Here is a 25271-nt window from a genome sequence, read left to right as displayed (position 1 = left end):
AAGAAAAATCTTCATGATTTTCTTAACATGTTCTCACCCTTGTGCTGCCCACATTCTCCACCAATTGTGTCAGGATGAATGAAGCACAGACACAATATGCAGAAGAATTTACCCAAAGGGCTCTTTATTAGACAATGGGTTTAGGTTTTAAGTTGGTTGGTGTGATTGGTGGCTGCAGTGCTGTGATAAACTTCCCCTAGTGAGCCAATTTTCTCCTTATTAACTTCCTTAGGTGTGTGATGGCAAGAGTCTTGTGCTGATTGGGCTTATTCATCAGTGGTTCTTGGGAAGGAGAGACAGAAGAACACAGCATTAGCTTAGTCTGGATATGAAACTCACCTCTTCCTTCTTTAGTGCTGTTTATATGCCAAACTTCTGATGAGCTTCAGGTGTGCCTGGACAGCAGGTTCCGCTTTGTGTTGATGGAATGTGCTCTGACACTGTTTTTCAATGCATATGAGATGCATGCTCTTATTGAAGGTTATTGAAATTAAAAAGCGTTATAAGACTGATCATGTTCTGTAATTGTTGTTAATGATAAACCAAAAACAGATTGTTTATTAAATTGAATTGATTAAGATATATTGTTGATGGGTATATTTACTCATAATAACTCAAAATTTGAAGAAAAAAAAAAAAAGATAAAATGGTATTGGTATTAGAAATACTAGTTTTGATAGCACTAAGTAAAAATATGCTATTAAACAAGTATTATTGAAAATATACTTAATGTTGGTTCTACATTAATTTGGGAATTCAATGTGTAAATATATTTATGTTTACAAAATGTATCTGTGATTAATCACAGAAACCAGTGTGATTAATTACTTAAAAGTTTTAAATCAATTTACAGCTTCAGTTAGCTTTATGTTTCCCTTGTAGGGTTGGCCAGACCTCACAATAACAGACAGTGACCTGAATCTCACACAAACTCAAACAGTGTTGCCCCTGTGTGCCCTGTGCGGGTGTGTCTATGTGCTTATGGCATTTTTACAAGGACATTTATTATTATTTATGCTGCATTGTATCTTTTGTCATGAATAAGGTCATAAATATGTTAGGTGAGTGTGTGTTTTAGTATAAAACTGAAGTGCGATGGAAACACTTAAGTCTCAGGAAGCAGGAATGACCGTTGGACTCTACTGAGGGACTTTCCTCAAGAGTGTGCAACAATTATCGAAACAATGCCAATGTTTTACACCACGTCTCATACAATTTCACTGATTTCCTCTGGTGGTGTTGGTGTGTTAGGTAAAGTGTTTTCTTCTCTTCTGTTGACTGAAGGTCAACCAAGTGTCTGGTTCCTACAGTTACACCCTGAGTACGCATGTTTTTTAAAGCCTTAGCTCCTGAGCGCTGAGCAGAAATCCCATCTCTACGTTTATCTCAGACTGTTTTCAGATCTATTTCTGTATGTGTAGCCTCTTTAAAGTGACCCAATTGTGTGTATGTGTGTGTAGAGAGGAGGACGGTTCGCCCTTGGCTCTTTTCTCGCTTTCTTAACCCCTCCGCTTCTCTCCAACTTTCTTTCTCTTAAACTCTTTCTTTTATTCCAGTCATTTTTTTACAATTTGCATTGCCCGCAGCATTTACCGTGATCCAGTTACTGCATCCACAAAATGTGATTGACTGTGTGTGTGTCTTGTGATATGATGGTGCATCAGGAGAAAGATCATCAGATATATGCGCTCTCTCTCTCTCTCTCTCTCTCTCTCTCTCTCTGATCTCATAGAGGTGTGGACGCGGTGGACACTCAGCCTGACTTTGAGAGTCAGTCTCAAGTTGTATGTGTGTGTGTTTGACAGCAAGCAGGACTGCTTGAGCCCATGGACATGGAATTAAACTTACGAAGGATTTTACTCTCAAGAAAACTGTGTGAATCCGTCCAAAGGGCAGGAAACAGTGGCAAAGCTGTTTAAAAGGTGAGTTTATGGCTGTTATTCATTCATTCACAATGGGAATGAATTTTATATAGACTCAGTGTTTAGTGACAACAACCAAATACTGTTTTTTATTGTAATGATGCCTGTGCAGATGGTTGTAGGACAACTTTTCATGTTTATCAGGTTCTTGCTGTGAGCGTGTTGTACTGATATGTGTAGTTGTAGGAGTATTTATGTGTTTTTATTTGTATAGATGGAGGCATCATGGTATTATTGAGCTTTAAGATGTCAATTAGAAAGCTTATTTTTCCTAAAACTATTCATGAACATCCAACTGGACACATACCCACGATACATTTAAATTATGTTTAATTATATTTACTATAAATTTTATGAAAATTAGATTCTTCTTATCTAATTTATCTTGTTTTATTGATTTTGAGACAATTTCACTGGTAAACCAGAAAGTGGTAGTGCTTTAAAACATTTTTTTTTCCCCCATGTATGCTAATAACTCTGTCTTCTGAGATTGAATGGTTGTGTTTTCTGGATTTTCTGGAGTTTCATAAGACCAGTCTTTATGTATCTATAAGCAAATATTTGATACACAACGTTGTGTTAGCATTTACATATCAAAGAGATAAAATACTAAAAAAAAATGTGCTGAAATCATCATATGAGTGTACACAAAGTCATTGTTTTTTTTTTTTGTTTTTTTTTTATTTAAAATAATCATTGCTATATTTTTGAATCTGTGATATTTTTTTAGATTTTTCAGTAGCACTTTATTTTACAGCCCTATTTTGCATGTACATACTATGTACTTATTGTAGTAATGACACTAATTAGGTAATAACTAATAACTAGGTACTAAACTAGGTACCTAAACCTAACTTAACCCATGTAGTCACCTTACATTACTCAGTACTTCCGTGGGTAAATACACTGTAAGTAACATTGTAAGTAACATTTCACACACTGTAAAATAAATTGCAACTGATTTTTTAATTTTTCTTCAACACACACACATACTGTACACACATGTTAGTCAGAGGAAGACCATTTCCACCTCCTGTTGACTGCTCACCCAGCGTGATCATCTGAGGCCAAACAGCACTTCCTCCATCACACACACACACACACACACACACACACACACTCACTTGTATATGTGGTTTACGGGGACTCAACATAGACGTAATGGTTTTTATACTGTACAAACTGTATATTCTATCCCCCTACACTAACCCTACCCCTAAACCTGCCCATCAAAGAAAACTGTCAAAAAAAAAAAAAAAAAAAACGTTTAGTATGTTTTTTTTAAGCCATTTGGTTTACGAGGACACAGGAAGTGTCCTCATAAATCATGTTTACGTTGTAATACCCATGTCATTATACACATTTGTGTCCTCATAAACCATGTATACAAGAACACACACACACACACACAATGACGCTGACCCCTTAAAACACAATATCCATCTTAAAACACAATATCCATCTTATTACATGGCCATTAAACATTGATTTGAGTTGAATTTTTGAAATGGAGTGACACAAGAGACCTGAAACTAGCACAGTTCAGTCAATTTTTCGCACTTGAGCATAATCATGCAAGAAAGACAGATGCATACACAGGCACCTGCTGAAATGTTGTCTATTATAAGGATGTATCTGAGAACATTTGCATCAGATGGATTGTGACGATATTCATGCATGCAAACTTACAACAAATGTTAACTTGTATTTTCCCATATAGTGTGAGAGCAGAGTGTTTACCCTCTCTGTCTGAGTGAGGGAACAACTCATTTATTAACCATCTTCTTTTGTGTGGGCCATCCCGACCCTCAGATCCCCGTTGCAGGGCCTGCCACCAAACCTGTTGTCATAACAACAGCTGTCTTCCTGGCAACCCCCACCCCACCCGTCTGCATTGTGTATGTTTTTTACTTTGATATAGTCTGGGGTACAAAACTGTTCCCAGAATTTAGCTTAATCTGGCAAATTGGATTAATAAATAATATTCAGTATTTAATATAGCCCTAATATAACCGTAACCCCAATCCTTAGCCTTTCATTAAAATGTGATTTCAATAAACAAACACCTCTAGTCTGGAAGATCTAGTTCCTGACATGTACACTAAGGGTAATAATTGGTCTCTGTGTGTGTTGTGGAAAAGTAACAGTAGTTTTCAGGTAGAGACATTGAATAAAGTAATCAAATGTAAAATAACACTGAATAGTCTTCACTGTATAAATTAAATGAATCCTTATTAAAGTTACAAAAGTTATTCAGACAAGAGCATGATGAATGATTTTTTTCTTTGTCCTTTAATGTCCTTTAATATCAAAAACACAGACAGCAGCAGGAATATTATCCCTTTAAGAGCTAATGCACAGATCCAATACACTGATCCTGGCACACATCACATACGGTTTTCTTTCACTTAAGCCATAACCGGTTATGTTAACTAGGAGATTCGCTGAGACTGGCATTTTCAACATATTTTTTTGTGAAGACGTGAAAGAGAGCTCAATTCAGCATGCGAGCACTGCCTGAGACGGGGATTTCTGGGTGCGCGCTTCAGATGTTTGCGCACACAAAACTTCTCACACAGCATCCAAGTAATGAATTGAGTTCCCTTTCACGTCTTCTTGTGCTTGAATATTTAAATTGGAAAGGCTTAAACTTTTCTGATGAAGCAGCACTGCCCTGTCATCTGTCTTGAGTGTTGTTCACGTTCATGTTCTCAAAACATTGCATTGTTAGAATTCATAAAAATATTACCGGCCAACTAACGATTGACACAGTTTCATATACCCGCCAACACTGATTTTTACTCGTATTTGACGCTTACCGAATGTTAATTTTATATAACCCTGGTTTGGAAAGCCCCTAGAAATGACGTCCCCTTTCTGAAGTGCCCTTCATGGGCACAGAAACGCCATTTGGAATTCATCCATAGTGTATTTTAGCACAGCTGGAGGTATACATTTACCAGTCAGAATCCAGGACTGCAGCTATTTGTTTTATAAAATAATGAAAACATTTACAATTAGCTTCAGTTGGTTAACTTTAGTTAAAGGATTAGTTCATTCTGAAATGAAAATTAGCCCAAGCTTTACTCACCCTCAAGCCATCCTAGGTGTATATGACTTTCTCCTTTCTGAACATAATCGCAGAAATATTAATAAATATCCTGACGCATCCGAGCTTTATAACGGCAGTGATAGGGATCAATGAGTATGAGCTGAAGAAAGTGCTTCCATCCACATCCATCATCATTAATATGTGCTCAACACAGCTCCGGGGGGTTAATAAAGGCCTTCTGAAGCAAAGCGATGCGTTTGTGTAAAAAATATCCATATTAAACAAGTTATGAAGTAAAATATGTAGCTTCTGCAAGAGCCGCCTTCCATGATTATGTATTTTATAGTAATTTCTTTACTTTCCTACAGCATGCAGCATGATTCAGTGTTGTGTCTCAGTGCTTTCATCTCCTCTGTTGGAACATTAGCTTTGATATGCAAACATTTTCGGAATTATGCAAATGTACAAACTGCACTTTTAAAAAATGCAGTCCTTAAAAATGCTTATTATTTTATTATTATGTTTACACAAACATCCTTTTCATACAATATCTGTTGGTGCAAATAGAACTGAGCACACAATGGTTTAGGGCTGTCCTCAGTTACACTGAATGTGTGTAAACTACACATGCAGGATATAAGGGTGAATGGGTGCATGTGTGTTTGTGTGAAATCTCACCCTCTCCCTGTTAACTGGAGGGGTTTGTTCAGTTAGTTTGAGTGATCAGGGATTATACTCTGAAACTGTGAATGCGGCTGGATTTGGGTGTGTGAGAGAGACTTTAATCCATCAATTCTAACTGACAACAAGCTCTTATAGCTTCTGTTATACTGCAGCGTGTGTGTGTGTGTGTGTGTGTGTGTGTGTGTGTGTGTGTGTGTGTGTGTGTGTGTGTGTGTGTGTGTGTGAGATGAGCTGCATGCTGGAGCTGAGAGGTTGTCACTCTTTAATTTGGGTCACTGGATATGAATAGCCATGCCGATTGAGGATAGTCAAACTAGTTACTGTGTGTGTGTATGTGTGTGTGTGTGTGTGTGTGTGTGTGCGTTCCACCAGTGCTCATTAAAAGGTATTATCACTTTCACAGTTGCCTATCATATTGCGTAAAATAGCAGTTCAGAGTGTGTATGCGTGTGTGTGTTTAAGGTGTGTTAGAGTCACTTGTACTAGCATGTACCTCTGTCATCTACTTCTGTCTTAGTCTCTCTTTAACTCAAAGCCACAAATCTGTTTACTTCACACTTACTAATTACCCAGTGAAACACTGAACATGATTCAATCTTTAGTTTTGACCACAGATGTCTGTATTACGCATGAGACAATGATGTGATGCTGAGGTTTGTTGGCTTGAAGATTCGTCCATACACTCCTTCAGTTGCTCACTCATCACTTAGTTTGTTTGGTGTGTTCATTTGTCAGTTTGTTTGCTTTGTTTATTTGTTTGATTGCTTGTCAGTTAGTAAAAAAAAAAAAAAAATTCTGGCCAAAATGTATTTTAAATATTTGCTAAATATATGTTGTATATAGCACAGCTTAAAGGGTTAGTTCACCCAAAAATGAAATTTCTGTCATTAAATTCTCACCCTTATGTCATTCCACATCCGTAAGAGCTTCGTTCATCTTCAGAACATAAATTAAGATATTTTTGATGAAATCCGAGAGGTATATGACTCGTCCATAGACAGCAATATAATCAACACTTTCACAGCCCAGAAAGGTACTAAAGATATCGTTAAAACAGTCGACGTGACGACTGAAGCGACGAAAATACTTTTTGTGCGCAAAAACAAAACAAAAATTAATTCAACAATATCTTCTCTACCCTGTCAGTCTGTTACGCTGATCACTTTGTATAGACAGTGTGAACTTCTGTGTTTACGTCCGAACGCCGGCTCAGTATTGGCCGATGCTGTTCACGACGCATGCGAGTGATGCTATTGATCAGGTCTGAACCCCCTGCTACTGTTTCAAAGAATGTGTGTGTGTGTGTGTGTGTGTGTGGAAAGGTCTGCTTCCCGTAAACAAGCTGACTAACGCAAAAAATTCACATGCTATATTCTCTCTTTCTTTCTTATACCTGAGCTGCCTAGGTAGGCCAGAGTCCTGCACGGGTCCTGTTTGATAAACCCACACCCGCAGTTATTAACAGCACACCCGACCCGATATCCGACAAAAACAATAATTTTAGCCCGTACCCGACCCGAGCCGACCCGTTTGACATAAAAACCGCGACCCGACCCGCAAAACAAAGAATGTTTTAGTTGGCCTATTTTTAACTGTAAGCGTACAGCTAGTTAAATACTATTTTTTATCAGATTCACTCGGCATTCAAACGCGGTTGTCTCTTCTGAAACTGAGCATTGTTTACCTGTCCTCTGGTCCTCTTTGTAGCAGCGCGAAAAATATTCTAAAACTTTTATGCAAATTGTGAATAGCCTATATTAAATACACAAAGCGAGCAAAGCGCGCTCCCTTAAATCACTATAGCTTTAAATCAGATGCAGCGCGATTGGCTACAATGCTCAGTGCTGCAAATCGTGCTGTAAACCTTCAACGGTCTTCAGACAGAGCGTGAACACAAATAAGCACTGGACTGGACCATTTGAAAGCAGCTGTCAAATGCACCGAATTGAGTTGGAATAGTCTTGGCTATTGGACCCGCAGTCCTACCGCGCGTTCGACCCGCACCCAACACGTAAATATTATTCCACCCGTTAGATTAAATTTGGCAGGTCACCCGTCGGGTACACGCCCGCGTGCAGGGCTCTGAGGTAGACAACATTTTTGTGCTCCTAGTACAAACATAATGTAACATAATTATGCTTTTTTTTGCAATATGTATAGAGAAGACAATCCCAGAATGCGTTGGGACCCCTTGTGAAAAAGAGGTTCACTTTAAAAAAAAAAAAAAAGAGTATTTATTATGGAAATTATAAGAATACTTAAGTGCAAACTGATTGTAATGTTTTCCGGACACTTAAATATAATTTAAATTTATATTCAAGCTGAAATTTAGAGTGTTTTTTAAACACTTTTAAGTAGGGCTTAAGTACATTTTAAAGTGAAACTTCTAATTAAACAATACTAGAAAGTGCACTTTTTAAAAAGTGTACGTGTTAAGAAACGGTCATTAAAGTGTGCTCTCTTTATGTACACTTAAGTGTCCTTTTACGTCATTAATATTCTTTGATAATATCTACAAATACAGTTTTTAAAGCTGCTGTTCGTAAGTTTTACCTCTTCTTTGTCGCCATCTCTGTTGGAAACCTGCAATTGCAGTTATATGCGGAATTATTATCGTTACGTGCGTTGTGCATCAGCATGACTCCTCAGTGCGGATTAATCTAATGTTTGCTGTCAGTCATCACATCGGTGGATACTGTACTTCGGAAACACAGATTCTACGTCTTGAAAGTATGACTAAAATAAGAATTTTCACCGGAAAATGTCATCTGAACAAGTAAGTAACATGTCTGCCACTTTTGTTCTGACCAACTGAGGTAAAAAAGCATTAGGCCTACAATAAATCACGCTGCCAATGGTGATTAAATCTAACGATTGCTTATTAGCTTGGATCATGCCAAACTGTGCAAATTATTATTACTGTTACACTTTGTTCTCAAATTGTTAATGTTAACAACATAAGCATTGTGTGACTATCCCCTGGTTTCACAGACAAGGTTTAAGCTAGTCCTAGATTAAAATGCATGTTTTAACTGAAAGCAACTTGTACTGACATATCTTAAAATATGTCAGTGTCATTGTTTTGTCTCAAGACAAAACAATGACACTAGTGTACGTTTATAAAAGATACTTAAATATCTTAATTGGACTAAGGCCTAATCCTGGTTTAGGCTAAGCCCTGTCTGTGAAACCGGGCCTAAATATATTTAGTGTGTATTAGCGTTACCTGTAGATTTCAATTTCTGTAAGCCACTCCGCAGTCCGAAGCCTTTTGACTACGGGTGCATCTCCAGTTGTCACTGATGACAGTCATTTGGATCTTTCTGGATTACAATCTGCCATCAAAATGATAAATTTAAATATTTCAGCTGATGTGAGAAAAGGCTATAAATTATCTGCTACAAGCAGCATCCTCACGATATAAAGCTACTAGCTGGGACTCCTTCCTTTCTGTTTACAGACGTGACATAATGACGCAAAGATGAACTGCTACATGCTCGAATTTCCCGCGGAATCCCACCAGTACTGCTCTTATTATAAAACATTATTACAAGCCTTATCGCTGTGAATCAAGCTAAGGTAAGGAGATAGTTTTGAACACTGGCTGGTTATGTACATGCTCAAAAATTGATTTTGGATCATTTTTAACCAAAAAAGTTACAGAATGCAGCTTTAAATATACTTTTAAGATTTGAAAGACTACAATTGCATATATCAAAACAATTAAGCACACTTTTTTCACAAGGGATAAGCTCAAAGAAAAAAAGGTATCCAAGTTGGTGGACTAAGCAAAAGAAAGGTTAAATATGATTTATTTAATAGTGAACTTTATTGAAAAGAGTTTTTTTTTTTTTTTTTTTTTTTTGTAATTTACCCAGTATTTGTGTGTGCAGTGTATTTTATGTTTATTAGAATTGTGGTAATGCCAGGCTCTGTTCTAATTGTGAATAGTTTATCTTGTGAATCTCTAGTACCATTTGTGTGATGAAAGAGTTGCTGCCTACAGTATGTAGTGTGTTCTAGATCAGTCACTTGTGAGGTCCCATCTCACGTTAAACTTTACCTTCAGTAGAGACTGTCAGAACTTCATCAGAGACAAAAAATTCTTTGTAATTAGTTGATTGTCAGTGTGAGCAGTGAGCAGGTCACATGATGACAAACTTTTGCTGTGCCAAAATACAAATACTTAAAATAAGGAACATGAAATGAAGTAAAAAGAAATTTCCTGGAGTTCACAGAAAGTCAAAAGAGAAAGCGAGAGAGAGAGAAAGAGAGAGAGAGAAAGAGAGAGAGAGAGGCATTCTGTGGAAGTGTAATTTGTTGCAGTGGAAGAGGGAGGAGCCACAGGGAGGGAGATCTGGGAAGAGAATCTAGAACTGCTCAATGTGTGAGTGACAGGCAGACCGTCAAGACGTTGCTTGTGTGTGTGTGTGAACCCAGGATCTACTGAATGTGTGTGTGTGTGTGTGTGTGCAGATACCCTCAGTATCACTCACGCAGACGGAGCAGTCCTGTGTGTCTCAGGGAGAATGTAGAGTGAATTGAAGGATTAGAGGAGTGTGTGTGTGTGTGTGGCACTGGTCTGGAATACTAAGTGGATATGTAATCAAATCTGGATCGAGCTGCGATGCCTACGGGTAAGAGATCACACTTGCAATAAGCATCATGAACAGACTGATACTGTTATTATTTGAGTGTGTTACTTTTGTGTACACTTGATTCCTTTAGACATGTTGGTTATGTGCAGAATCAGATTAAAGGTGCCTTTATGGCTTGTAATGTCATATCAGCTCTTGAAACCATTCTGTGAACGTGTGTAGAAACATTTGAACACTTCTCTGATTGATGTCAGAGCTGGTGTGTGTGTGTGTGTGTAAACCGCCAGAGTCCGGCACTCTCTGTTTAACTAAACATACTGCTATGTCTGTGTGTGTGTGTGTGTGTGTGTGTGTGTGTGTGTGTGTGTGTGTGTTTTGGCAAGTTGTGAACTGAGAGTGTTTATTTGGCTTAGTATATGCTGGTGGGCGCATGTATCAAACAGAAGTCCTTTACACAACCTCAACTGGCTGAAGTGTTTGTAAGTGCATATGTGTGTGTGTGTGTTGGTTTACTTAGCCGTACTTTTGGTACAAAATTGCCTCCAGACATTAGCTAGATCAGACAAAACCTTTACTTGAAGACATCGTCAAAAACTAAATAAAGTAAATAATAAAGAAAAAAATAAATTGTTCTTTTAAAGGAAGATTTGTGTTAGTTTGAAGTTATTATTATAACTGATTTTAAAAGCTAAAGTAGATCTGTTTTTTGTGAGCATGTGTTTGTATAAGATTTTACATTAATGTCAGCGGTATTACACTGTAAATAAGGATTGTCTGAAGTTAGAATCTTAAAGTATATCCTACACCATTTTTTTGTCATGTGTAGATATGTGTATTTTAATAAGTAAGTGCATGTTTCGTTCATGTTGTTGTTGTTGTGAGGAAACCTCTGTCTCTCTGTCGCTCTCCCCCACCCCTGACCTAAATTAGTCCCCCATGGGTTGAGGTTTTTGGGGGGATAATAACAGTTTAGAGTCTGCTTTAGACAATACCAGCACCCCCTCAGGACATCTGTCCCGAGAGCAATACACCCCCCGGGACACGACCCAGCTGGAGATGGCGAGAAAGAGTTTGAAGCGTGTGTTTGAAAGATGGCATAGAAGAATTCAGTCAAAACCTGTCAGAACTTATTTGCAGATAACAATTACTTGGTCCAAAAGTTCAAAAAGCAGTCGTCCTAGGAGGTTTTACCCTTCCTCATTCAGAGCTTCACATTAGAGATTTCACTTCTGTGAAAAACAGCATTTTGAAAGTATAGAAATGTGCAAAAAGTGTACCTTTAGGGCTACAACAGCTTGTCACTGGGCCAGAACCAGTAAATGTACAACTTTGTACCTCATCTTTTGTACCTCATACCTATTTTAAGGATGTATATTACAACTCTGAGGTACTAATATGCATTTTTTAGGGGTATATAGATGCATAGATGTCCTTTTAAGGGTACTGCAGGTTTAGGTTTCTGTGAAGCAAATCCATCTCAGTGAAATCTAATCTGTGGGTAGCACTGGGGCAGTGGGTCACCGGCGGACATTCACCCCCTATATGTGTGTGTATGTTCATTCATGCAGGATAAGTCCCTTTGTCACGTTCTATTCTTTAAATGCATTCAGTCCTCTAAGAGAACTTCTTACCACCATGTAAGTAATTGGTTGTTATAAATGTGTAATTACCACATTGTAGTTAAATGCACACTGTGTTATACATGTGTATTAAAGCATATATTATCTGAGAGAGGTGGAAAAAGTGTTGTCTGGGAATAGAAGCACATACATAAAAGATCCTGATCCTCCAGACAGGGCAGACACAGTTCAGATGTCATACCGGACAGCAGATGACTGCATAGATCATTAGAAGAAAGTCTGATCTATGATCAGCCATCCATCAAGAGCATGAATGAGTCTGTCCTCCTCCTGTATGGAATAGATAAATTGATGTTTAAGATTTTCCTTGGACTGCAATCAGGCTGTTTCATCTTCTCCTGTTCTTTGATGTGCTACAGTAGATAGAGAGTCTGTCTGGGAAAAAGTAACTCTCTTTCTTTCTACTGTGCATCAGGTCTTTACACAGAACATTCATTCTGACTCAATTCTTCAGTCACTGAGTTAAAATGTCCAACTGTGAGAACATTCTGCATCAGATCTCCGATTGGCCTGATGATTTTTGAGAGATAATGAGCCTGTCTGATTGCAGGAAATGGGCAGTGAAGAAGAGCTATTTATAGAGATGATTACTCTGAGTCATTATGTTCGATTGAGAGATAAGACGGATTTTCTCAGGATCTGAAGAAGAGGAGACGTTTGGGAATGTTATGAATCCGTTGAGTCCAGCTCCAGAAGTCGTGGTGGAGTTTCAACATGTTTCAGAGAGCAGAGCATGAGTGTGTGCTGCTCTCGTGCTGGAGAGAGTTAATCCCGTTGGTTATGGACACGCAGCTCTCGCTGCAAAACACACACTGTCGTGGAGATATCAAGACCGTGAGAGCTTTGTCTAATTTTGTGCATGTGTCCGATTCTTTTCATGTTCAGTGATCAGAGATCTCTTAAAGCAGATGTGACAGTGTAAAATCGTTATGTTTGCATATGTTTTACGCTGTAGGATTCGTTTATAATGAATACGCACAAATGACAGTGTTTGAGACTGAAAATGCACTGCATGGTACAGAAAACCAAGGTATAATTTTAAACATATGCAATATAGCATGATATATTTAATGAAAATCTGTCAGTGACGCATATGTGGAAATGAATTTGCAAACTGACACACTTATTTGAGGCCACATACACAAAAAATGCTGGGTTAAAAACAACCCAAGTTGGGTTGAAAATGGACAAACCTAGCGAATATTGCTTGCTTAAAATGAATCCAAAATATGTTGGAAATTAACATTTATTAATATGTTTAATAAATGAACATTTATTAATAAGTTTAATGAATAATTAAACAATAAACGTTTATTAAATTGCTTATTAATAAATGTTCACCATTTGATTATTATTGTTGCCTCTAGTAATTATGTGTCTGATTTTTAATTTCCAACATACAGTATTTTGGGTTCATTTTAAGCCAGCCATATAGTCATTTTTAATCAATAGTTGAGTTAAATAAAACCCAGCACGTTGGGTCAAACATTTAACCCAACCGCCGGGTTAAAACAACCCAAACGCTGCGTTTGTCCATATTTAACCCAACTTGGGTTGTTTTTAACCCAACATTTTTTTAGGGTGTAGGATAATGAGTTCTTCAGACTGGATGCACCATTAAAGATTGACCTTATCGGTCTGAGCGGATAGAGAAGTCTAACAGATAACACTACAAAGCTTAGACCAAAAAAAGTGTAAACATGGAAATGCTACAGATAACTAAAGAAAAAAAAATATGTCATCGTTTACTTACTCTCTTGATGTTCTGATGTCAGATTTTTTTTCTTTCACAAACACAAAAGGAAAATGAAGGTACCATAAAAGCATCATAAAGTAGTCATAAAACTAGTCCATATAATTCATGTGTTATTACAAGTCTTCTGGAGCCATATTACAGCTTTGTGTGAAGACCGAAGTTCACTGATAAGCTCCCAAATATCATTTACAGTATAAATGCTCCATGCACCTTTTGTAGCTTGTAAATGAGTAGCAGAATTTTAATTTTTGAGTAAACCACTTCTTAAACTATAAATCAGAATGGTGCAGGTAAAATGGTTATGTCACATCACAGATGACAGCAGAACTTTATAAGAACTCACTTAGTGCTAAATGAAGCATTCAAAGATCATCTGCAGTCAACCATCTTAAATATGTTCATGATGATAATGTTAATGCTTTGATGTTCTCACAAGCTTCTAATTCCAGTTCACTGGTCAGAACAAAAATACACACACCTCACCAGCTCACATTCCCTGCAGATGGACGTGTGTGTTGGAGCATGTTAGCTAGAATATAGAATTAACTGCTCACTTTAGATACATCTGATTTTACATATCCGATTATGCAGATTATGTGACATGTTTATGAGAGTGTGTTTGGAAATGATTATATTTACTGTACAGTATGTGTGGTAAGGCACTGCTTACTGTGTAATGACAGGGCGGAAATATACACAGACTGCAGTTATCCAACTGTCACACTCCAGCTCACACACACCGCACACTATCTATCTATCTATCTATCTATCTATCTATCTATCTATCTATCCATCTATCCATCTATCCATCTATCCATCCATCCATCCATCCATCCATCCATCCATCCATCTATCTGCATGTCACAGATTTAGGCATAGCAACACCTTGGCAACAAGCCAGAAAACCTAGCAACCGTGTAGGAACAACGTACTTACATCCAGTCAGACTGAAGGCGGTGAGTTTTTCACAGGGAAACACTACACACATTGTCTTCAGAAAATGGAAAGATTTAGTTAACATGTTTGTTTGTGTGAGTATTACTGTCTTTTATTTAAAACTAATTCACTTGCAGTTTTACTGTGTGTATGCAGCAAAGTGTGTGGTAGACATCTCAATTACTGTGAATTAATTATAATGTATTGTGTATTTATATCTGCATTATATATGCCACCATGATATCAGCCATTGAAACCCCACACTGGTTGACCACTAGTGTGTTTTGAGTAAAGATAGAGTAAAAATAGGTTTAAATGGGACGTCCAGGCCTCAGAAAACACTCAACTGTATGGCTTAGCTCACAGCTGGAAGGACTCAAAGTCTGTATTTAAAACCTTTATTGACATCCAGCTATATATAAACACACATGACTTAAGTTTGGGACTCTCTCAAAATGTCTTTCTCCCTGCAGTAAACTATAAAAGCTCTGCATTCACAGGCCTGAACTCCTTCAACCCTCTGAATGTGTGTGTCACTGTAAAACGTGCAGCATTCATCTGAAGAGGGCTGTTGGGGGACTATTTGATGTTGTCTGTCTGATGAACAGGCGAGAGCGAGGCAGTGTGTGTGTGTGAGAGAGAGACAGAGAGAGAGAGAGAGAGAGGTCTTTGTCCTTTAGTCTCCTCTGAATTATGTCATGTTTGAGTCTCCCAGCAGTAGCACTCAGAGGGGGCAGAGGGGGGCTTAATCCGCCTTAAACCCCCCTAGTTACTCTGTCCCCCTTCTTCATCCTCCATCTATCATTCACTGTGAGGAATGGATATGTGTGTGTGTGTGTGTGTGTGTGTGTGTGTGTGTGTGTGTGTGTGTGTGTGTCTAAGCCAGCATTGTGATATGAAGAGAGTGGGAAATTGAGTCCAGCTGCCCACCTTCTGATTTTACCTCTGAGTCACACTATGAGCAATGAAGCTTCATAAGGCTTCAGCAAATAACTTAACAATTCTGCACCGACATGACAAATAACACCCTCAATTGCAGTAATAAATATGCATGCTGACTGATAAACCAGGTGAAAAAAATCCAATAGACTTATTATTAAATTAAAGCAGGGAACTGGACCATATCCTCTTTGACCAATAAGCAACAACCTAGAAACCACTTAGCAATGGGATGAGAATATCTTGACAACCATCTAGAAACCAAACAACAATGCCTTAACAATCACCTAGAACACCCTAGCAACCACCTAGTAATGCCTTAGCATAGCAACACCCTAGTAACCACTTAGAATCACCCAGAACGTCCCAGGCAACTGTGTAGCAACAGATATGTTACTATATCTTATATACTATATCAATATCGCAGATCAAAGGGTAAATATTAAAAAAGAACACTGGATATCAGGTTTAGCTGAAATTTAAGCTGGTGAAACCCAGAATCCTGTGCTAAATAAACCAAAGGCTTAGAGCTCTAATATGTTTGGTTGCAATGATCAAAGTGAACATGATCTTATACAAATGTCTTTACATTTATCACACACACACACACACACACACACAGACACAGCCTTATTTTCTTCTTAAACCATTGCTAGGTTTTCGGTTACCTCTGAGCTTCTTAGCCTTTGAAGTTCAACAGCACATGCCATGCTTGTGTTTATTGCATCGCTCTCTCTCTCTTTTTCTCTCTCTCTCTCTCTCTCTGTGTGTGTGTGTGTGTGTGTGTGTGTGTGTGTGTGTGTGTGTGTGTGTGTTTTTGACATATCAGGACACAAATTTGTATAATGACATGGGTATGACAGGTATTACAAGGAGAGGGTGACTTATGAGGACATTACCCCATGTCCCCATTTTAAAAATGGCTTATAAATCATACAGAATGAGTTTTTTTGAGAAAGTAAAAAAGTAAAAATGTGCACAGTTTTCTGTGATGGGTAGGTTTAGGGGTAGGGTTGGTGTAGGGGGATAGAAAATACGGTTTGTACAGTATAAAAACCATTACACCTGTGGAATGTCCCAACAATTGACAAAAACAAACGCGTGTGTGTGTAAGGTTGTAAAGGCATGAGCAGCTGTTTTTACAGCGTGTATCATTGACACTGACGGTGTGGGTGAAAGAGTGAGCAAAACAATGTGTGTGGGATCATGGACAAACAAAAGTAGTTCCCGTCATGTGATAGTTGCAGTTTCTCTTGAACGGGAAACAGTCTATACAAATACATATATAGAAGCTGAAGATATTGTCTGTGTTTCTCACAGCTCAGTGATGAGTTTGCATGAGCTCAGACTGTGTGTATTGTAAAGTAATCAATTCTATCATGACAAAAGCCTCATTATGACTCTTCAAAAGGCAAAGATTCGTAACATCAGCTGAAATGAAAAGGTTTCAGGGACGGACCAAATGTCTTGACTTTAACTTCAAATTAAGGCCTGTTTACACCAAGAACGAATATGATGAGCTAATTATAAAGTTTTAATAATCCTTCTTATCACTGTTAAATCGAACAGTGAAATTAATTAAAGTTTGTTTCACTCAAATAATAATAAAAGTTCATTGTACTTAATAGAAAAAAGTTGCATGAACTCAAAATTTCATTGTAGTAAGCTGAACTTAATATGATTGAGTTGAGTTGCAGCAGATTTCTAATTCTCAGCATGCTTTGCGTCAGACTGTATAAATAAATGTTGAAATTAAGTTTTATTTTGTTTGTTTTTGCACAAGATTAACATAGGGAGACATAAGTTAGTGTTTAATGTTGTATTATGTTGGATTCTGTTATGTTAGTTTTGTAGGGCATTGCACTGTAAAAAGTAATACGCTATATCTACTCCATAAAATTTTGGCGACAGATTACAAGCAATATTATTAATTAAATTCAACAAATAGAACTGAGTTAGAATTAATCAAATTAATTCCTTAAATGTCAACCATTTAAAACAAGTAAAATTTAAGTAAAATTTAAACAAAAATATCTGAATAACAGACAGACGTCAAAGATGAATTAAAAACTCTTTTTTATTGCCAGCATTGAAGACACCTGATGATAACAAGCAGAATCACTGAAGGAACGAGAAACACAAGAATTAACAGAGGTTTAGATGTTGATGTTGATTTTATTGAAAATATTTTGTCACCATTATGGTGATCAGTGTTTCATTTAGTTGGGCAGTTTGACTCTTTGCTTTTTATGTCAGTTTGTGGTTTTTGTAATGTTGTTTGCTAATTTTACACATTTTAAATGGTTGACTTTTAAGGAATTAATTTGATTAATTCTAACTCAATTCTTATATGCTGAATTCGATTAATAATATTGCGTGTAATCTGTTGCCACAATTTTATTAAGTAGATAGAGCGTATTACTTTTTACAGTGTGTGGTGAAGAGTAGAGCCTGTGGTTAGGTTGAGGATGGGCTGTCACAAAAAATTTAAGTTCTACTAACTAAAAAATAGAGTTAGTTTACTTAAATGTTTTGAGGTAATACATTTTCTCAAGTGTTTTGAGTATTCTGAACTTATTGAGCTTTACAGTGTATGAGAATAGAGAAGTCTACACTGTTGTTGGAATCACTTTCAGAATGATTTTTTCCAGCTGATGAAGGATAAAAACATTAAAAGCCAATCAGAATCCACCAGACTTTAAAGAGCTTGAGCCTTTACAGTGACAGACATCAAAACTGCAGAATGTGCTTAGGAACAGAACATGTGTTATCATCCGTTCATGCGGATGTTAATATTATCTTTATAGTTATCGTTCTTGGTGTGAAAGTGCCTTTCTCTGAAGAGATTCAGGGTGCTTTCACACTAGCACTTTTGGTTCACACCTGTGTTCGATTGACGCAAGAGTTCGGTTCGTTTGGATGATGTGAACGCTGTCTCCTGCACTAGTGTGTGACCTGTGAACCGTACCCGAGTCCTCCTAGAAGGGTGGTGTGGGGTACGGCTCATGTGAACTCCGGTACAGTTCACTGCTAATATGAACGCAATCATACTAAATCGTGGAAGTGAACCGGTGTTGATGACGTACGATTGAATAAAACTGTGTGTTTGTTTGTGTCTCGCTCACTTTCCTGTCAAGCATGACTGACACTGCAAAAGAAAAGTGTGTGTTCTTTAGAAACTTAACAGTACATTCGCAGCCCTGCTGCTGGAGAGCTATATGAGTTCAGCTCTAACCCCAGTCATACACACCTGAACCAGATAATCAAGGTGTTCAGGGTTACTTGGAAATTACAGGCAGGTGTGTTGGATCTGAAGACTGCAGGAAGATAGCCCTCCAGGAGCAGGGTTAGAGACCCCTAATGGATAACCGTGTCACGCTTGATCTGAATTTGTGTTTTGCTTCAGTCAGATTTTGAGTTAGTTTTGCACTGTTCTCAGTTCAGTTTCCTGTGTTTTCTTTGTTCATGCTCTTCTGTTGCCATGGTTTTGATTGGCCCTCATGTGTCTCACCTGTGTTGTGTTAATTACCTCATTTAGTCCCTTGTGTTCCTAGATATAGTGCTCATTTTAGGCTATTCTTTGTCAGATCTCGTCTACTAAGACTGATTGTTCTGTTCTTCGTGTTTTTGTTTCCTGTATTCCTGAGTTTGTTTTCAGTAAAAGAACTGCTTGCAAATAGATCCAGCACTTTTATTTCAGTCTTTATTCAACCCCATGACAAACCATTGAACTGTGATTGATATGTTAAATGTTTTGGTTTGGATTGATATTGGTCTTTAATGGCTTTCAATGAATGACAGCAAATAATTTGGAATGGAACGGGAGTACTTCTGACAAATCTAACAGAAATACTTCTATTAAAATTATTAACTGAAATCCAAATCCACTGTTGTAGCTTATCCTGTGATAATCAACACAGAAGAGCACAGTTTTCTAGTTCAGTGGAGTTTTGTGAGATAAGGGTCATATCGTCCCATTCCATCTCTCCTGCTGTCAGTCGCCTCACCTGCTAGATCAGGTGATATATTAACAGCACTGTACAGGTACAGTGTATCAGCACAGGTCAAGTTAATCAAGGTCAAATGCAACCCTACTTAGTTTATTAAAATGTTTGTCTAATAACCCAGGATTTGAGCTCTTCTTGTCTGTGACCTCATTGCGAGATTTGCTTTTGACCTGATTATTAAAACTGCACTGTACATTCTGACATGTTCAATTTTCAGACATAGCAAAAATACAGTGAACTTCAATATATATGAACTACAGCAGTCATTATTATGTATTATATTGTTATGATGAGCTGGTAAAAGTCCTGTGTGAAGTATGTGGCGTGAAGTGAAGATCAGTGGTGGTTACATAAACTATTACATTCTTACAAGTTAATCATCGTTTTTATGACTGGTCATAACTTTTTTAAGTCAGTTACATAAATAGGTAGATTGGTTTAATTTGAATCCAAAAAGTAAGAATGATTACCTCTTGACTTGACTGTATTAACATAGCAGTTGCTGTTTAGCTTTCATTAGCTCTTCCAGAAACTAGTCTGCTGTTTTGCTGTCAGTCATCTGTATATACAGCCACCATCATGACAGCATCCTCACTGAAACTGAACTTCATAAGTGACTGATTTAGTAATTAGACTGAACTGTTTTAATTTGTGCCATGATGGATTCGTGGTTGTAAATCTTATTGTTGTATCTTGATAGAATCAGTCTCTCTTTTGTTTTCAGTCACGCTAAAAAGACCATGTGATAATGATGAATAATCATTGGCTGTTCTTCTAATGGTCAGTGGAAACTGATCAAACTCTATGTGCTGTGATACTTGACACTTGATCGGTTGCATTCCCACTCCTGTTGGGAGTCTGGGATAGTATGTAAGCTCAGTACTGGAATGCCAAAGGTGCCCAGATGGTGTACTTTTTATGCCTGGTGGATTTTCAGTCCATGCATGCATTTTTGAGCTAATATTATCCACATCCCCTTGTGCAGTCTTTTGACCTGTGGGGAAAATATCCCCTTCCTAAAATATAAAGGCAGGTATATGTTTTAATTTATTAAAAAAAAAAAAAAAAAAATACTTAAGTAAATTCAGCAAGCTAAGTGAATATATAGTTAAATTGTACTGCTAAATGTGCTGACAAACATACGATTTAATGCCTATTGCACATTAAAATATTAATTTCTATTGTAACTTTATGTCTTGTGTTTAAATATATATTTGTAATTACACATTTGCAATTAAGTTAAATTTAGTACTTAAATTTAGTACATTTCAAATATATTAATTTTAAAAGTAATATCAAATAACACACTACAGTTAAAGGTAACACTTTATTTTACAGTGTCCTTATTACACGTTACATGTAGTTATTATTCATAATTACATGCAACTAACCCCTAAACCAAACCCTCGTCCTAATCCTAACCCTATACAGTAAGTACTTGTAGTTAATTATCATTACTCAGAAGTTAAATGTGTAATTACACTGTAACAAAAACACCTTAAAATGAAGTGTAACCCACTTAAAATTATAATCAGGTATTTTACATGTGCTTTAGTATGTTAGTCAACACATCAAAATAAGTGTACTTCTTTAAAATATGACAAAAGATTAAAACATAATGATTTAAAATGAACTTTAAAATGTCATTTGACATTATTACAAAGTGCACTTAAGTGTGTTAAGAAATGTAGGGTAACGCTTTATTGTACAGTGTCCTTGTTACATACATGTACTTTCTATAGTAATAACAGTAAATTATGCATAATTACAAGCAAATAACCCTAACCCTAACCCTATAGTAAGTACTTGTAGTTAATTATTATTACTCAGAACTTAAATGTATAATTACAGTGTAACAAAGAAAGTAAAGTGTAACCAACCATAGTCATGAAAGTGTGCTCTCTTTAAGTACACTTAAACAAACTTATATTTCATTAATATTGTATTATCTGCAAGTGTAGTTTATATATATATATACTTTAAAAAGTTTTAAGTACCTTACAAGTCCATTTTTCACAAGGATAGCTTTGTATACTGTATTATATAAAGCTTTTTGCAACAAATATTGGTACAGAAGAGCTTTACATAACTAAATATACATTTTGTGAAATCTCAGGTTGTCCACAGACACTCAGAAACCACTTGCAGATCTCTGGGAATCCCAGGAGCTCTAGACCAGCACAAGCAGCATTCTGTCTGAAATGATATGCATATTTGAAAGCAACAGTGCGCTGACGTTTTGTGTTTTTAATAGGTAAAACATTTCAAATAAGTTTCAAACTGAACCACAACAGACAAACTAATGCATACGCAGTGTACAAACACACCCACTGAAATTTATTTTACTTGAACATGACCCCACCCGGCAAACACACCATCAGCAGTGAACCTGAGGCATGAACAGGCTTTAACATAACAGACATATGCATGTATATTTCCAATAGTTCAAACTGAAGTAAACATTCAACACAAAAGCATATGTATTTACTTGAGGTTGTGTTTGTTGGTGGCCGCATCTCATTTTGTGTTTGTTTGTCTAGTGAAAGTGGGTCAGTGTGTGAGTTTGGCATGCACAGGAATTAACCAATCAGAGGCTTGCTCAGACAATCAAGAGCCAATCATGTGGCTTTCTTCTGGAGCCCTGGATAATATAGATGGCTCCGTGTTGAGTGAGTAATGACGGTGATTATTCATAACTGGCAGCTAAGAAGGAGACATGTGGTTGACTGGAAGACAAAAAGAAAGTTAGATTCCCTGGAATCCCTTTATATGGTTTTGTTGTCAGAGAGCGATTACTTGTTGCATTTGACTGGCTTCCATGATGCGATTTGGTACGAACTGTATGAAATATTGTAATTCAACACTTCACTTTGTCCCATATGTACAGTATATATTACCCCTTTCCACTGCTGTAATCTACCTATTGTGTGAATGGAGTGTAAAAATGACCACGTTACACTGAGTTGATTGAGCGTGCACACCTGTGCTGGTGTGTGTGGAGTGGGTGTGCCTGGATGGTCTTACAGTGTTGTGTTAGTGAATCTGACAATAGACAGTCTACAACCACACACGCGCACGAACACGCGCACACACATGTACACGCACACACACACACACACGCACTTGCACACACACACACACACACACACACACACACACACACACACTTGCTTGCACACACACACGGTCACACAGAGCTCTCTTTCATTTCACCCAGAGAATAAAATGTCTCCATTACACATTAATCTGCTCATTAAAGCCTCTCTCTTTCAGTGCTGGCCTTTCTTTTTATGAAAGACTGTGTGTGTGTGTGTGTGTGTGTGTGTGTGTGTGTGTGTGTGTGTGTGTGTGTGTGTATGTGTGTGTGTGTGTGTGTGTGTGTGCATGTGTGTGTTCCCATGGTAATTCAGTTGAAGTGATGTGGTGAGTGCCCGTCAACTGCTGTTTTAAGACACAGCTGAATCGTGCCCAACGTCAGAGACACATGCAAACACTCTACCTAGCAGTAAAAACTAAAGTTTGAAATTTTCTCAAGAAAATAGTAAATAGTAAATAGTGCTTGTCATGCTACTCTCCACCACAATGCAAGGCTGTTGTGGGGGTTGATATGCGGTTGCTGGGGTTATTTAGTGGTTTCTAGGAAGTTACTTGCTGTTCCAAGTCCAGCCTATAGTCACCCTCAATGATATCTGGTCTCTAGATTTAAGTCCCTCTCTAGAAACCACCCTAAATACCCAAAGTTATCAGTTAGCATTATGCTAAAAACACATTAGCAAGCACATAGAAGCACCCACAACACCAAGTTTCCACTCAGTTTTTTTAGTAAATATAAAAATAGTGTATTGTAGAGTTATGTCATATGTTGTTATTATTGGTGTGTCACATTTTAGTCTGAGATAATGAGACAGTGAGACTAAGAAAAGTTATAGGTAACACATTACAAGTAACTTGAGTTACGTAATCAGATTACTTTTTCAAGTAACTAGTAATGCATTTTTAAATTTACAAGAAAATATGTTACTTTTTCAAATAAGTAAGCAAATAATAAGCAAAAATTACTTTAGATAAAGATCACATTTGTTCAATCCAGAATGGCAGCACAGCTGAAAGGTTTGTTTGAGCTGCGCCCTCTACTGTACAGGTGTGAATATGCATTTTCTTCAGCCTGAGGCTTATTCATTTCACTTTTGGTGTGAAAGGGCCTTAACATTTGCCAAAAATAGAACTTTTTGTTGCTATTAAGCAAGCACAGCCCAGGTGAGAAAAAGTAACGCAAAAGTAATGCAACACATTACTTTTCATAAAAAGTAACTAAGTTATGCAATTAGTTACTTTTTTTAGGGAGTAACGCAATATTGGAATGCATTACTTTCAAAAGTAATTTTCCTCAACACTGATTATAGCTACTAGTATCTAATAGAAGGTTAAAGTTTAGCTGTCTTCTCAATTGTGAGAGCACTGTTGTCTGAAGAACAAACCCCAAAAGAGTGTGTGTATGCGTGTGTATGGCGAACACTGCACAGGGATGCTAAAGATTGCTGTGGGTTTCTCAGTATGTTTTTGTGTAAGTTCCCTCTTGAGATCCGAGTCTGTGGGAATCGAATATGTAATTGCAGTGGCTGGGTTTTTTGGGGTTGTAGTTTTTGTGTGTGTTTTTGGAATGTATGACATTGTCAGATTTGTGACATTACTACTTTTTATGCAGTGCTAAAGTAAATATACTGCTGTTCACTTTCAGAAGTTGTGGTGATGTTTTCTTTTGTGAAATGTGAAGAATGTGAAATGTGTATGTGGTTATATTATTATCGAATCATTTTTTTTTTTCAAGATATGGCATATTGCAGTTTTCTTCAATATCATCTAACCAATTTGTACTTTTTATCTTTCAGAAGATTATCCATTCTCCACTGATGTTTTGCCGCCACTCCCGGAGGTCCCTGTTGGAGGGGCGGTCCTAAGCCAGGCGGAAGGTCCCATCAGAAACTCTGCCCTAAGATATTGCTCCTCACGCAGCATGGACGCCACGCACTGCAACGACCGACCGGTGAGCTACGGCTCCACGTCTTCGTCCGCCTCCTCCCGTGACAGTCACTGCTCGCTGGGGGGTCGGCCGGTATTAGGCTCCGCCCCTGAGCGGGATCATGATTCTGGAGCCATCCGATTGGAGCTGGTGCCTGCCCAACAGCTGGAGGAGGAGGAGGAGACAGGAAGACAAACACCTACACCGACCAATGAGGGGGATGCAGATATTCAGTCACCAGAAGGACGCAAAGTCCAGTATGTGGACCGAGTGGTGGAGGAAATTCTTGAAACAGAAAAAACCTACGTCCAGGACCTTCGCAGTATAGTCCAGGTATGAAAGACAAAGCATGTGCGGTCACTTCCTGAGCATGACATGTAGCCAATCACTGTGTCAGAAATCAAATACTATAGTAGGTATTACATTTGGTTTGAAACTTACTACACGACCATTAAAAAGTATGTTCCATATAGTATGAATATGTGTAGTATGTACAATGTGATGTGAAGTCATTGTCATGTGACCTATGGCATCATTTGCGTCGCATCACTGTCATTCAAAAATCCTCTCCCGTGGCCTCATGGGATAGTAGTGTCCATCAAATGCACACTTCAGAATCTCACCAGAAGTTGTAGTAGGTTCAATGTACTTTTGTAAAAGTAGGGATTTAACACTTAGTAGCATGAAGAACAAATAATCAAACTCTTTTCGATACAA

The 25271-nt window shown here is 37.6% G+C and overlaps 1 protein-coding gene across 2 annotated transcripts in view; it reads left to right on the top strand.

Moving 5' to 3' along the window:
• Window positions 1–1584: 1584 nt before the first annotated feature.
• Window positions 1585–25271, top strand: part of LOC127505219 (pleckstrin homology domain-containing family G member 1) — a 49362-nt gene continuing 25675 nt past the window's right edge. Inside the window, exons 1-2 of one of the 2 annotated variants that reach the window (XM_051880622.1) lie at window positions 1585–1922; window positions 24424–24887. In XM_051880622.1, the coding sequence (XP_051736582.1) occupies window positions 24549–24887 (339 nt within the window). In that variant the 5' untranslated portion in view covers window positions 1585–1922; window positions 24424–24548. Of the gene's footprint in view, window positions 1923–10030; window positions 10296–24423; window positions 24888–25271 lie in introns of those variants that run through there. The other variant, XM_051880621.1, reaches the window with a different exon arrangement.

The sequence above is a fragment of the Ctenopharyngodon idella genome, chromosome 22 (genome assembly GCF_019924925.1).
Source record: "Ctenopharyngodon idella isolate HZGC_01 chromosome 22, HZGC01, whole genome shotgun sequence".
In the NCBI taxonomy this organism is placed as follows: Eukaryota; Metazoa; Chordata; class Actinopteri; order Cypriniformes; family Xenocyprididae; genus Ctenopharyngodon; species Ctenopharyngodon idella.
This window is presented reverse-complemented; position numbering and strand designations above follow the sequence as displayed.